The sequence below is a fragment of the Pyrus communis genome, chromosome 1 (assembly GCF_963583255.1).
Source record: "Pyrus communis chromosome 1, drPyrComm1.1, whole genome shotgun sequence".
Taxonomy (NCBI): Eukaryota; Viridiplantae; Streptophyta; class Magnoliopsida; order Rosales; family Rosaceae; genus Pyrus; species Pyrus communis.
The window spans coordinates 37,707,632-37,721,185 of record NC_084803.1 but is presented as its reverse complement, the minus strand read 5'-3'; the positions used below and the strand labels follow the sequence as shown (position 1 = coordinate 37,721,185).

Sequence of the window (13,554 nt, the reverse complement as noted above, 5' to 3'; positions counted from 1 at the left end):
GTTTTAAAGATAAAGACAAAATAAAAGGTAAAGTGAATAGTATCAGGATTGACTTTTTAGTGTAAAAATATAATTTTTCGTTAAAGTAAACAGTACCGGAAGTTTTTCGTTAAAGTTCCTTAAATTTCACTATTATAAAGCCAAGCTCTCACTTTGGGGTCACAAACTTGGACAAAAAACTATTTGAACAAATAAAGCATCAAATGTGCAAACAAATAAAGCACCAAAAGCACTTTTGATGAATACTCGTTTATACACTTATGAATACAACTTATCTTCTCTTCATGTTATACTAGTGTAAAATACCATTCAACTTATTAATTGAATGATAATATTTGCAAACTTGTTTTCCCTCTTCGTGATGGAAAAACTTCAACTCTTAGAGGTGGGCCCATGCAAACTTAAATGGACTATTATTTTATAAACACGTCTCGAAAACTAGCGAGGAAAGTTCCGCCATTGTGAAACTGGAATAATAGGCAAATTACAAAACGTGAAGCGAATGAGAAATAGGCATTGGTGATGGACCATTGACTTTGATCAATCCATATATACAATACTAACTTTTCACCCAATCCACCAAAACGGTGTCTCCAAATTAAACACTTAACCGGAACATTTCTAAAAGCTAGAGTTCCACCAATCCTAAAAGCCTAGAAGCCACTTTCTCTGGAAGTGCTTTTAACAAGCAGATTCTCATTCTACACACTTTTGTTAACTTTCTAACCTTGTTTTCTCAGTCTTCAGCAATACTCCATCATAACAAAACCATTTTGTTTTTCGTCAATGGCCATGTCGATCAGAAGCTCAATAAGTCCTCCTTGCAGTTCTAGACGTTTGAAGGCTTCAGTTTTTAGACCTAGTTGTCTGAGTACTAATCACCGGGACAGATGTCGGTATCTTGGAAATCGGAGCTTCTTGCAGACCCTCGTGAAGATCCAAAATGGTAGCCAGAAAAAGATGTAAGTAAATTAATCCTAGCTATATTTCTTCAACTCCATGGATTTCCAGTTAAATTTGATTATCACGGATAAATAGTACGACCCTTTATTTGCAGGGACGTGGTTGTCAATGGTGTGGAACCAGGAGCTCCTCTTCCTTCTGGTCCTACCGGTACTAATTGGTACGTCGATGATCTTCTACTACTTGATCTCCTTGAAAAGTTTGTCGAATTAATTTCCTACATATGCTTTTCTGTTACTTTATGGTTTTGTCTCAGATCAGCGCATGATTAAAGTTGACATGATACATATTACAAGTGCAGGAAACTATGGCTTGTGGGGATGCTTTTCTCAGTAGTTATACCCTTTTGGAAGAACAAATGGTCGCCATTGCTAAAATTCAAAGGTAAGGAAATATTTAATATCATTATCATCATCATTGTCACCATCGTCGGTACTTTTTTCTTTGATATGTAAGAAGAAAGGATTCGATAATTTTGTTTTTCAAAAAGTGTGGAGATAAATATTACTAGGTCAATGGTTATTTTTCTGAAAAAGAAAGATTAATTGATTTATAATAAAAAATTATTTTGATGTAATATTCTCCATCCATATAAACATGACACCCCCATTATGTACAGAGACATTTTCAACGGCGCTGGATACGGTGGAAGATGTGGCAGAAATGGTAGAGAAGGTGGCCGGGGAAGTGGAGAAGGTAGCCGATGACATTGCCGATCATCTTCCAGAAGGAAAACTTCAAAGGGCAGCAAGGATTGTTGAGAGTGTGGCAAGAGAAGCAGCCAAGGATGCTGCGCTAGCAGATGATCTCATTGAGCAGGTAATCTTTCTTTATACCTAATCCTCTTATATATCTTGATTTCCACGTTTAAAAGTGAACCACCATATATAATAACATTATCTGGTTAGTACTTAGTACTAATGAAAAGTTTTCTTTCGCAATTAACGGGTGAGGATCACATGTTTTTGTCAATTCCGTGTTTAGTAGTTGTCAGCGTCAGTCATTGTACATAGGATTTTGTTGGTATTAAGAATTGAAAATGGGGACGTGCATAACAAAACAAAAGACTATTTATGCAGTAAGGAAAATGTCAATTAAATATTATGATTTCATTATAATTTAGTCCAGATCCAGCCAATGTGTTTATTCAAGGATTGCGGACGTGGGTGTAGCCAACTTGTTGATAAATCTTGCATCAAACGTTATTACGATTATATTTTGTGTCCATTTGTGATGGAAATGTGCTTTAATTTGTTTTTTCTGTTTCACCTTTGAATATAACATTTATTCTTGTCCAATTGACCAATTAGGAGATGCCATTAATCTTCTAATTTTTTTTTTAAAACAGAGCTTAATTAAGTACTGTTTAAGTAAATTGGTCTTTATGAAACGAATCAATCTGTCTTTGCATGTGTGTCTCTGTCTTGATGCTTTTGGAATATTAGAACATGAAGCCACTCGTTTAGTAATCGTTCACCATTTCTTAAACAAAGGCCGCTTCCTTCCTTCCCTTTCTCTATTACATATCACATCGCACTTGTTTAGTATCTTCAATAATTTTTAAGCAATTAAATAGAAACTCTCTTTTTTTTTTCTTGAAATGAATAGAAATTCTATTTGCAGCCCTAAGTTCGTAATGTACTTTTTAAGGTTTATTTTTAGTTACACTTCTTAGAATTCGATTTTAATCTCATTTTATCCCCTGTAACTAAAAAATCATCACTTTACTCCCTGTTCTGTCATGGGACTCAAAATTCGCTCCACTCAAACTTGTAGACTCTCTCTTCTCCTTGAAACTCAAAAATCACCCTAAAACATATGTGGGACCCACCACCCATAAGATTAACCACATATGTCAATGAATCTGATTATAAGTCTCCACTATGCGTTAGCATTAAACAATCAGAAAATACTAAGTTTAAAAGAAGAAAATTGAAATTTTTTGGGTTGATGTGCTTGCTTGAGTTAGAGAAATGAAAAAATAAAAAATAAAATGATTAGTTTGGTGTACCCAAATCAAATCAACAGAACGGAATTAATAGAGTTAATTAAGACAATTTGAAGCGAATTTTGAGTTTTATAGAGTAAAATGACGACTTTTGAGTTTTAGGGTGCAAAATGATATCAAAATTGAATTTCAAGGGGCAAACTGAAGCAATTTTGAGTTTTAAGGAGTAAAAATGACAATTTTTGAGTTACAGGAAGCAAATGACATTAAAATCGAGTTCTTGAGAGTGTAGCTAAAAATAAGCTTATTTTTCATTCTTATTTTAAAAAGTTTAAGATAAAGACAACCAACCTCAATTTTACTTTCAAAGGCCATGGTGAAGAAATGTCATGGTGAGGTGAAACCATGACGTCCGTCCACAGCTTCGGAGAATAAGTTAAACTCAGAACTTCCCAAATAAAGGATACATTCGTTGAGTTTAGATGTGAATCATGTGATTGATGTTAATCGTTCCAAAATTTTGCAGGTTGAGGGTGTCGAAAAGGAAGTGGACTCTGTCATTGAGCAAGCCAATCAGAAAATCAAAGAAGAAGATGATACAGAAAATCAAGCAGCAAAAATCAAAGACGCGACGGAGATTAAAACTAAGATAGCAGAGATCAAAGAAGTGAATGCTGTTAAAAACGAGACAATAAAAAGCTGAGGCAGCCTGCTGACTCAAAGTAGCAACTCCTGTGTTTTATTTTATAAAAAACTAGATTTTAATTCTTAAATAAAATGAAATTCAAAAAAATGTCTTATACAAGATTAAAAATTAATTATAGCCCTTAGATTCTATTCAATGTCAGTATATATATATATATATATTTAATGTCTCTTTTTTTATTTATAATTTTATGGTGTTCATAAATAAAATTTTAAGATTATATTATAAATTTTCATTCTCATTATGGTAAGTATCCTATATAAGAAAATATTTTCGTAGAGATTTTTCAGTACCCTTATACTTTTGTATATTGTCTTATGCGCCACTAATTCATTGCAATATATTTATGTACGAATATTTCGGTACACTAGTTTAGTATAATATGTTTAGGTACGAACATTTTCATACACTAGTTTAATATAATATATTTAAGTACGCACATTTCGGTACACTAGTTTAGTATCATAACTTAGGTACGGAATTTTTGGTACACTTATGTTTTTGCATATTTTCTTATGTGCCACTAATTCACTACAATGTATTTAGGTACTACAATATATTTAGGTACAGACATTTCGGTATACTAATTTAGTAAAATATATTATGATACAAACGTTTAGGTACACTAATTAGAAGAATTTAAATAAAATTAATGAATTAAAATGTGTGTAATAATAAATTTAAAATTTAATGTAATGACATTCAATAAGATATCTATTAAACATTAAAACAAAAATATAATATGAATTTAAATTAAGTACACATTAAAGGACTAAAATCAATATCCAATCTAACACCAGATTTTTATTAAACTTTAATCTTCTTCAAGGATTAAAATTCAAAAACCCCTTTATAATTAAATATAGCACTATGCCTGAATAAGGGAAATAAACTCGAAATTTTGACAAAAGTCAGAATTTATAATAAATATGCACCAATTCATTTGTTTGGATTCATAATCATATAAATTTTAGAATTTCCGCGTAGAAAAAAAGTGGAATTTGGAAAGATTCCGGCCGATCCAGGTATGTATGTATGTATGTATATGTATATGTGTACACACACACACGTGGTGACATTCAGATAAGAAGATCGGCAAAGAGGGAATGGGGAGAGAAGCTAGATAAAAAAAGAGAACTCAAATAGAATACTAAACAGGTCCTAATCTGCTCAAAATGCTAATTTTCTTGGTTTGCTCTAAAGATAGTTTCTCTACATGGATGGATTGTCCATCGCTTCATGAATTTTGTTTCAAGGATTAATCTCAAGCTTGACTCATTTGCACAATGAATATGAGGTGACAATAAGCCCAAGTAGAATTTTTTTTGAGCAAGTTTTGTTAGCATTCTCTTTTTGTAATTGTCTCCACAATATTTTTTGGTATGTTTTGACCAAGTACACACTTCAACAGTGCATCTATTATTTGTGCAAGACTGACCAAATTTTTCTCAAGTCGATTTGGTTTTAGTTTTACCAAAAAAAAAAAAAAACAATTAATGCAAAAACCGAACGAGATCGTAAGTTGACTTAAACCAAACCAGGCTAATCAATATTATCGACACCATATCAACATTATCGAGCCCTAACAATAGATTAGGAACAAGGGATTCCACTTCTTCATTTCGAGCAATGGCTATAGGATAAGATCCCTAATTGATGATCCTGGATTGCCAGTTTCAAACATCGGATTCGCGGATAAGGTTGAATAGACTGATAAATGGCAATCTGTTTAATTTAGAGCCACACCAAATTAAATAGGATTGAATAGGTACGAGGACAACACCTTTGCAAGTAGTATTGCTCAATGGCAGCTTAACCTTGCTTTCAGTGTCTAATCAGTCGGCTTCTTGGAGAGAGTTAACAAGACAGGCAGGAAATGGGGTTGCAGAACGAGCGAGAGGCAGAAAAAACGCGTAAATAAAATTCATCCAAAATGACTAATTCGTAAAATCACATGCCAAAAATGAGTATGTTTGGTTAAGATTGACATTGTGAGTATTTTTTTTTTATTAAGGTGGCAAATAGTGAGTACTTTTCCCAAAGGGAGGTGTTTTAGTTTCTCACACAACCTCTTGATTTTTAGCCATCAAGTTAAATAAATCAAATAAAAAAAATGATCAGAATTAAATAAAAGTGTGTAAGAAACTAAAAAAGATGAGTGTTTAGCATATCCCGTTGAATTGTCTTGTTCACAACCACATATACTGAATGTACCTCACATACTAAAAACAGCTCCAGCGGTATCCCCATTGTCTTGCCAATTGGGTTAAACTGCTTCGGCACAAAGAATCCAGCTCCACGATCCGTAATTGCACAGGCAGGTGGTGAGAGCAAGCCAGTTCAACTGCCCCGCCCAACAATTGATGGGCCTGAGCCCGCTGGCGATGGATGATGTTATGGGTGACATCAGCCTGCGTAAACAAAAGGATACAAATTGAACATAATTTAAGTCGTCTTCATAAAATAATTTCTTTTATAAACTGAGGCTTAAATAATTATTTTATATTAAAATTATTTAATAATAACTAATACGTGAGATCTTTTTACTTATAAGTAAAAAGATCAAATTGAACATAATTTAAGTTGTCTTCATAAAATAATTTCTTTTATAAACTGAGGCTTAAATAATTATTTTATATTAAAATTATTTAATAATAACTAATACGTGAGATCTTTTTACTTATAAGTAAGAGATCTTATGTTTGATTTTCATTAAAGGTGAATTTTAACCACATTCTTGTCAACTCATTATGAGACTAAACCCATAATATCATTTGTTAAAAAAAAAAAAAAAAAAAAATTCAGTACCTCTAGCAAAAATCCTCCAATTTTTTGGGAAATGGATCATCTCCAAATCCTTTTTCACCATATTTACTTAATCTGGGATCCGAACAGTTGAAATTTGATCAAAAAGTTATAATTATTATAGTTTTTAAACATTCTATTTATTTATAACCGTTGAATTAAATTTTAATGATTCTAATCTCAAACTAAGTTGATTTAGTGGAAAATGATCCGGAGATGATCCTTTCCCATTTTTTGCCATTCATTTTCCTTTTCGTTGGCCACGTAGATCCAGGTGACGCCCTACTTTATAATGAAGCTCCAACGGCTAGCGCCTTTCATTTTGAAATCTTCCAGACCGAAGTTCAAAAAGTATACAGAAAGCAAAAAAGAAAGAAGAAATCCCTAAATAAACCCCTCCTCTCGATTTCGGACCCCAAAATCCCCAAATCTCAAATCTCCACGCCCCGTGAATTCCAAATTCACCATTTCTAGGGTTTCAATTCGCACCCAGAGTGATTACCTGTACGCGCTCTCTCATCCTCCGATCAAACCTTAGCGGAAGAAAAATCAGATTTTTTGTTGTTGCGATTTCTAGGGTTTTGGCGAGTCTAGGTTTTTCTAAGATCGAGAAGGAAGAAAAAGAATGGATCTTCCGCAGGAAATCGACGACTATATCAAGGAATCGATCGACCACTCCTTGGGCCTCCCTGTGTCGACGCACACCCTCGAATTGAAGCTTCGATGCTCCGAAGAAGCGAAACGGCGGCTTCAGAATCAGTATTCACTACTCCTCTCGAAACTGAAGGAGAAAGAGCAAGTCCTGGAGCGCTATAAGGTTCGTAATTTTACATATGTTCGTATAATTGTATCGATATATATGAGTGTGTATATTTATTTGTTTTTTGGGATTTTGATTGTTTTGTATATTAGGCCGAAGCGAGTATGAATGCACAAGCTTTGAGGAAGTTCGTTGAGGAGAATCAGAGATTGGCGTCAGAATGTGCGCATCTGGTGACTCAGTGCAACAAGTGGGAGAGAGAATGCTCGCTCTACGATCACGACAGAGAGGCTTTGATGGATTTTGGGAACGAGGCTGATCAGCGTGCCAAGGAGGCGGAGATTCGTGTTCAGGAGTTGGAGGACGAAGTCAGAGAGTTGAGGGATGAATTGGGGTTCTACAAGCACAAATTGGAGATGCATTTGGTAATTTCTTCAACCGATTCTTATTTTTGAGCCGTGATTAGGTTTTGATCAATTGAAAGAAATGAACTGGGCAATGGGTTGGAATTTTATTATGGTGGCTAATACAGTAAATTGCTTGTTTTCTTCATTGTGTAATGTTCTCGTGGAATGCTATTACGTTTTTCTGGAATGTTATTCAGCTTCATGAAATTTTCTTTGTGCTTGGTGAAATGGCATGTATGCTTTTACAAGATTCATTTTTTATTTAGATGCTGTAAATAAGTTGTTATTCCTGGTTTCAATATTCCTCAATGTTTTTCCAGCTTTGTGCAGACATCACATACATGTGCACACAATCACAGACAAAAACTTAGAATAAATCTTGTGAGCTTTTTTGGGTTGTACCCATTCCAGTTTCTTTGAAGTACTGGGAAGAACAAGTATACAGATTACTTCTGTGCAATTTTCTTCTGATGTTGATGGCAAAAATTAGCAAGAAAATTAGTGTAAATCCCAGAGAAATCAGAAACTTCGATGGAATGAATCGATTAGAATGAGCGCAAAAGACTGAAATAATTGGTTTTCGACGCTGTATAATGCTTCTCAGTCATGAATTTGGAGTTCTGACATATTGCATATTTTTGTTCTAATATTTTTCTATTTCAGATAATGTTTAGTCATTTTGTGAAATTTGGGGATTTAGTTTCTTTTTCCTATCCCACTATCTTGTTTCTTCTCTTCCGTGTTAATTATGATTGACAAATAGGTTAACAATCCAAGTATACTTTTATATGATTTTATGAAGACTAATAGAAGTTTTTATGTTGAAGGTTGAATCATCTGCTGAAGACACAACCATTGAAGAGAAACTACTGGATTCTGTTTTGGCAACATTGATCAATAAAGATGAGGCAACATTGATCAATAAAGATGAAGCTGTGTCTGCACGTGCTTTTCTGGAGGCCAACAAAGGAAATGAGTCATGTGGAAGGTTGCTAAAAATGTGGAAATGGTGAGTTTATTTGTAATTCTTCATTCTTTTTTTCTTTTTTTTTTCAAAATGGTGAATTAGAATCTACCTTTGTGCAAAGTCTACTTTGCGAGTTGCTTCTATCTGAATATGAACTTCTCATTTCTGAATGTGGTAGCTTGAAGCCGTCATCTCAAAAAGTTCTATCACTAGTTGCTGAGGTAAAGACACTTGAGAAGGATAAGGAACATCTAAGAATCAATCTTCGTACGGCTGAGGAAGAGGTAAGGAGTGCAGAAAATTTTGAACCTTTGCTTCTTTCCCTGATCTGACCTCTCTTGATTTTTCCTGGAATACTCTGTATTGTATAATGATATCCCATACTTGTGATGTTTATATGTCAAAATATCGTAGAATGATTTCCCATATTTATGATGTATGCAGGTCAAATTGCTTTTTGAAGAAAACAAAGTCCTAGATGTGGAGAACAAAAGATTACTGAGGCTATACCAGAAGGAAAGAAACCATTCTGCGTCTGGTGGAAAACATATCGACAGTGCATCAGCGAAGGTGAGACAAGGGGAAAATAAGAGCTTTGACTCGTTTGTTCTATGTATTGATCTGCTCTAATATATTGCATTGTTTCTCCGTTGCAGTCAAATAAGCGCAAATCAAGCTCTAAGATAAGCAGCCCGATTCAAGGGAAGATTGATTTCAGTGAGCAAGAACCAGCAAGACAGCCCCTATCACCCTTGCGCTGTAACTCCCCTAACTCTAGAACCTATAAGAAGTAGTAGAAATTTTTTTCAAACAGTCCCCTTTGTACCTCGTGTATTCATGATACCTTGTGACTGGGTTAAGATCACAGGGTTCGGAATGACTAACAAGTTTGATTGTAAGAATCACTTGCTAAGTCTTTTAGTAAGTGGTAGGGAATTTTTCGTTTCAAAGGTGATGCCAAGTTCTCGTCTTTAAAGATCTGGTATTTCTAGGGATGCAGCAATTACGTACAGTTGTGAAATTGTTTGCGTTTATGATGAATTTCTGTGATCATGTTCTTGTATATTAGTATAGCCTAGTTGCATGGTTCAATTTGAGTGTTTATGTTTCTTCAAAAATTTGTTCACAACAGGTATATTTCCAAATACGTTCTCAACCTGTTCATGATCTTGTATCTTACTAAAACCGCAAACCAAAGCGATAGGACTAATAGATGGAGAAATTTACCAATTGTGAGTTTGCCATGTCACTAGTAAAGTACTTAGACGACAACCACACGTAATGTGTGTGTGTGTGTGTGTGTGTGTGTGTGTGAATAGATTTTATTTATTTGTAATTTTTATTCTAATTTCCCCAAGTCCCAAGTCTTAGTGCTTACTAGTGCTTAATACCCGCGCATTGCCGCAGGTTTGATGTTAAGATAAGATGTTAAAAATGAAAAAATTTCGGTTACAAAATAGGAACAACGATAACAACAATGAATTTGAAAAATCGTTAATTGGAAAGGGTTCAATTTAGATAATATAAAGATACAAATCATAGTTATCCATTATATTGTAGCACTTCCATGTATTTCTGGACCAGGAGGATTACATTCAGTTACAGAAAATAGAAATTCCTGGTATAAAGATACAAAAAACATTCTAATAACTGAATTTCTTCTAATAACCTCATCTAATATAATGTGTTCCAGCTTTTGCATACAAAAAATGAGGAGATGCTGTTGTATGGGGATGCAAAAAATATTGTTGAGTTTTGGGCAAAAAAAGATACGTAGAGGTTTTTAAACATGTTAAACATGATTTAATATAGATAAACAAAACACGGTAAACATTATTGATCAAAGTAGTGAAAGGTGTCTTTAGCCCTTGTTGTCATTGATAAAGCAACCTGAACAAAGAGGAATAGAACAGAACATATTTAGATAGGATTTAGTATCACATTTAAATGGTAATGGAGGAAAAGATAAAACAACTTGAAAGCATACTAACCTAATCATTGTTTCTAGTGCTGCTGTGTGGCTTTGCCTAAGTAGGAGGTGATTTTTTTTTTTTTTTTTAATAACTTGATCGGAACCTTATCACATTCTCTTGGATCAACTTCTAAAATTTCTTCAGATTCACTGAGTTGAATGATTATGCAACATTAATATAGTTGTTCACAGAAAGAAGAAAAGATGATTCCTAGTTATAATTCATAGTATTGAAAATGTTTGATATGTAAATTTTAAGAAAGTTGAAGTGAACACATGGAAATTTTTTAAAACATGATGTAAAAATATAAACATCATATTTGAGAATAGTATGAAATTAGATATCAAACCTTTGTTCACCAGGAATGAAAAGCGCTCTTCTCACTGATTCTCTTTTTCGTTTATAAGATTGATCACTTGGTTCAGGTGTTGAGAACGATTCAAAAACAAAAGAAAAGGACTGGCAAGAGCGGGAGAAGCAAACAAATACAACGAAGAAAGCAAACAACTGGCAAGAGCAGGAGAAGCAAACAAAGAAAACGAAGAAAGCAAACGACTGCCAAAAGCAGGAGAAGCAAAGAAAAACAACAAAGAAAAATTGAAAAGAAAACGGAAGAAAGAAGAACAAAAGTAAAGATACTACCTTGTGGCGATGACTGACACGTGGACGAGTATAAATTTTTATTTTTTGTTGTGCCACAAATCATGTGGCCCGGTTTTAATTACATTTTTTTTAATATTTTTTTGTCTTCCCATCAGATATACATGGGTTTAAAAAGTTAAGAAGGTATAAAAATTTTATTGTTTGTTATCACAGAAAAATTTAAAAAAATGTACAATGATAAATTATACATATACTAAAACTCAGTTCGGTAGCACAATAAAGAACAAAGAAAAAGTCACTTATTATAAATCACCTGCTTTGCGTATGTTTGAGCAGCTCCGGGAATCGATGGTTTTCATATCCTGCAAATTCGGACTCTTAACTTCGCTAGCTTTATATACAGCTGTAATTTATCGATAGGAGTTGGAGCCATATTTTTCATTTACCCTGGTCAAACAAAGCATAACTTTTTTCATTTCTCTTTTGTTCTTTATTTATTATTTCCTATTTTCTCTACTCTAATTTAAACATCAAATTCATCCAAAAACAGAATTTTTTTAATAATTATTTCCTATTTTCTGTGCTCTAAATTAAACACCAAATTTACCCAAGAACAGAAAATAAGCAAGAATAAGTGGAAAAAAAAAGAAAAAGAAAAAAGAAGAACAACATATCTGAAGTAGAACCAGCGCGAAAATGGCAACACAACACCTGGGAAAAACGAACAACACCATTTCCTGAAAATACAAAACAGAACCAAATCATGCACCCATAATAGCAATGACAACACACAAACGAAAAAAAGACGAAGCACCATTTGCTAAAACGCGAAGGAAAGAAGCAGAAAACGCAAAGGAAAAATTGAGGAAAGAAAGAGATAAAAATGAAAGATAAAGGGAGAAGCCCTTTCAGCAAAAAATCCCCCGATGAACAACACGTAGAAGACAAAAAGTAGAGTAAAGCCAAAAAATAAAATAACCAAAGGCAAGGTGGAAGACAGCGGGGCTTCTCACAATTTTTAATATTTGGTTTCCATGCATTCAAAATTTTTTATAATTTTTTATTGTGTTATGTGCCACAAACCTGGATTAACTCATTTTTTTAAATATTTGTTGTCAGTTTTTTTATTATTATTTTATCTTTCTTTGTGCCCACACTCTGCAGGAGACTTTACATTCAAATATTTTTACAATATTTTATTGTGTTCTATGCCGCAAACCGTGTTCTGTGCCACCTACTGCAGGAGACTCGACGTGGAAGACAAAAAGTCGAGCAAAATCAAAAAATAAAATAATCAAAAGGCAAAGCAATGGGGACAGGTGGGTTTCTCACAATTTTTAATAATTATTTTGTCCATGCATTCAATGTTTTTATAAGTTTTTATTGTGTTGTGCGCCACCAACCATGTGGCCTGATTTAAGTTATATTTTTTAAATAATTTTGTCCCTTTTTAATTAATTATTTTATCTTTCTTTGTGCCACAACTCGACGATCATAGACACGCAACCTGGGAGGACAAAGAATGATTAACGCGTGGCAATCATGGGCAATACATGTATTTTATTATGTGAAGCAGGCAACAGAATGGTAATGGACCGAAAAAATCAGGGGCATTTCCGCCCTTTTACTATTGCTGAACAGTGCTAAAACTCAACTTAGCATATATAATGTAGCAGATGACTTGAAAATTTCATTTTCATACCCAGTTTATGGTACGAGAGAATCCAAAAGGATTCATCTCGGTGCCTTTCCTATCAAGAGTCATAATAGAATTCAGAAAGAAGACGAGTCAAAAGATACTGACGTCGATGGTGGTGACATTCCACGAAGCAGAGGTGAAAGTCTTATGCAAGATGAGAGGGCAATAAGCTTTCAATTTTGACCAGCTCAACAAAGCGTTAAATCCATGCTCGTTAACCAAGCAAACAAAGTGAGGTTATGAAATAAACGAAGTGAAGTGGAAGAAGACGCAGTGAGGCGCCAAATGTAGTGACGTGGGAAGAAAAGCATTTCGATGGATTCAATTTAGATGACATTTGACTCCGTAACCTCTAGTGCGCAGCCTCGTGAATACAACCCTGAAGTTGCGAAGCAGATCTTGTGCAATTAATAATAATAAATAAATAAAGAATGAAGGAGCGGAATCTTCCTTTGACTTACTTCAATGGCAAGAGATTCAAGAATTACTACGCAAGATAACGGGACTCTGTCAAAGAGGCACACTCATCTCGATGGCTTGATGAAACACGGCCACACACCCTTTTGTTGTCAACGCGACTGAAACAAAAGAGTGGCGCCTCATCCATTGCTTTGTACATGCTTGACGTGGGAGGGGATGATTACAAACCATCCCTTTTGCCAGTCCCTATCTCCCTAACTAGTCAGGGGATCCCTTGTATCATTCCGTCATTTCACAAATGTA

The 13,554-nt window shown here is 34.2% G+C and overlaps 2 protein-coding genes across 2 annotated transcripts; both read left to right on the top strand.

The window, feature by feature from the left end:
* Positions 1-567: 567 nt before the first annotated feature.
* LOC137713539 (uncharacterized) lies at positions 568-3,734 on the top strand. Its single transcript, XM_068452854.1, has 5 exons — positions 568-962; positions 1,058-1,123; positions 1,265-1,347; positions 1,583-1,782; positions 3,438-3,734. Exons 1-5 carry the CDS (start codon positions 787-789, stop codon positions 3,612-3,614), a joined length of 702 nt encoding a protein of 233 aa, XP_068308955.1. The 5' UTR covers positions 568-786; the 3' UTR covers positions 3,615-3,734.
* Positions 3,735-6,722: 2,988 nt separating this feature from the next.
* Positions 6,723-9,634, top strand: LOC137719358 (uncharacterized). The gene is made up of 6 exons (XM_068458415.1): positions 6,723-7,239; positions 7,335-7,607; positions 8,417-8,598; positions 8,735-8,840; positions 9,001-9,126; positions 9,213-9,634. Exons 1-6 carry the CDS (start codon positions 7,048-7,050, stop codon positions 9,348-9,350), a joined length of 1,017 nt encoding a protein of 338 aa, XP_068314516.1. The 5' UTR covers positions 6,723-7,047; the 3' UTR covers positions 9,351-9,634.
* Positions 9,635-13,554: the final 3,920 nt, after the last annotated feature.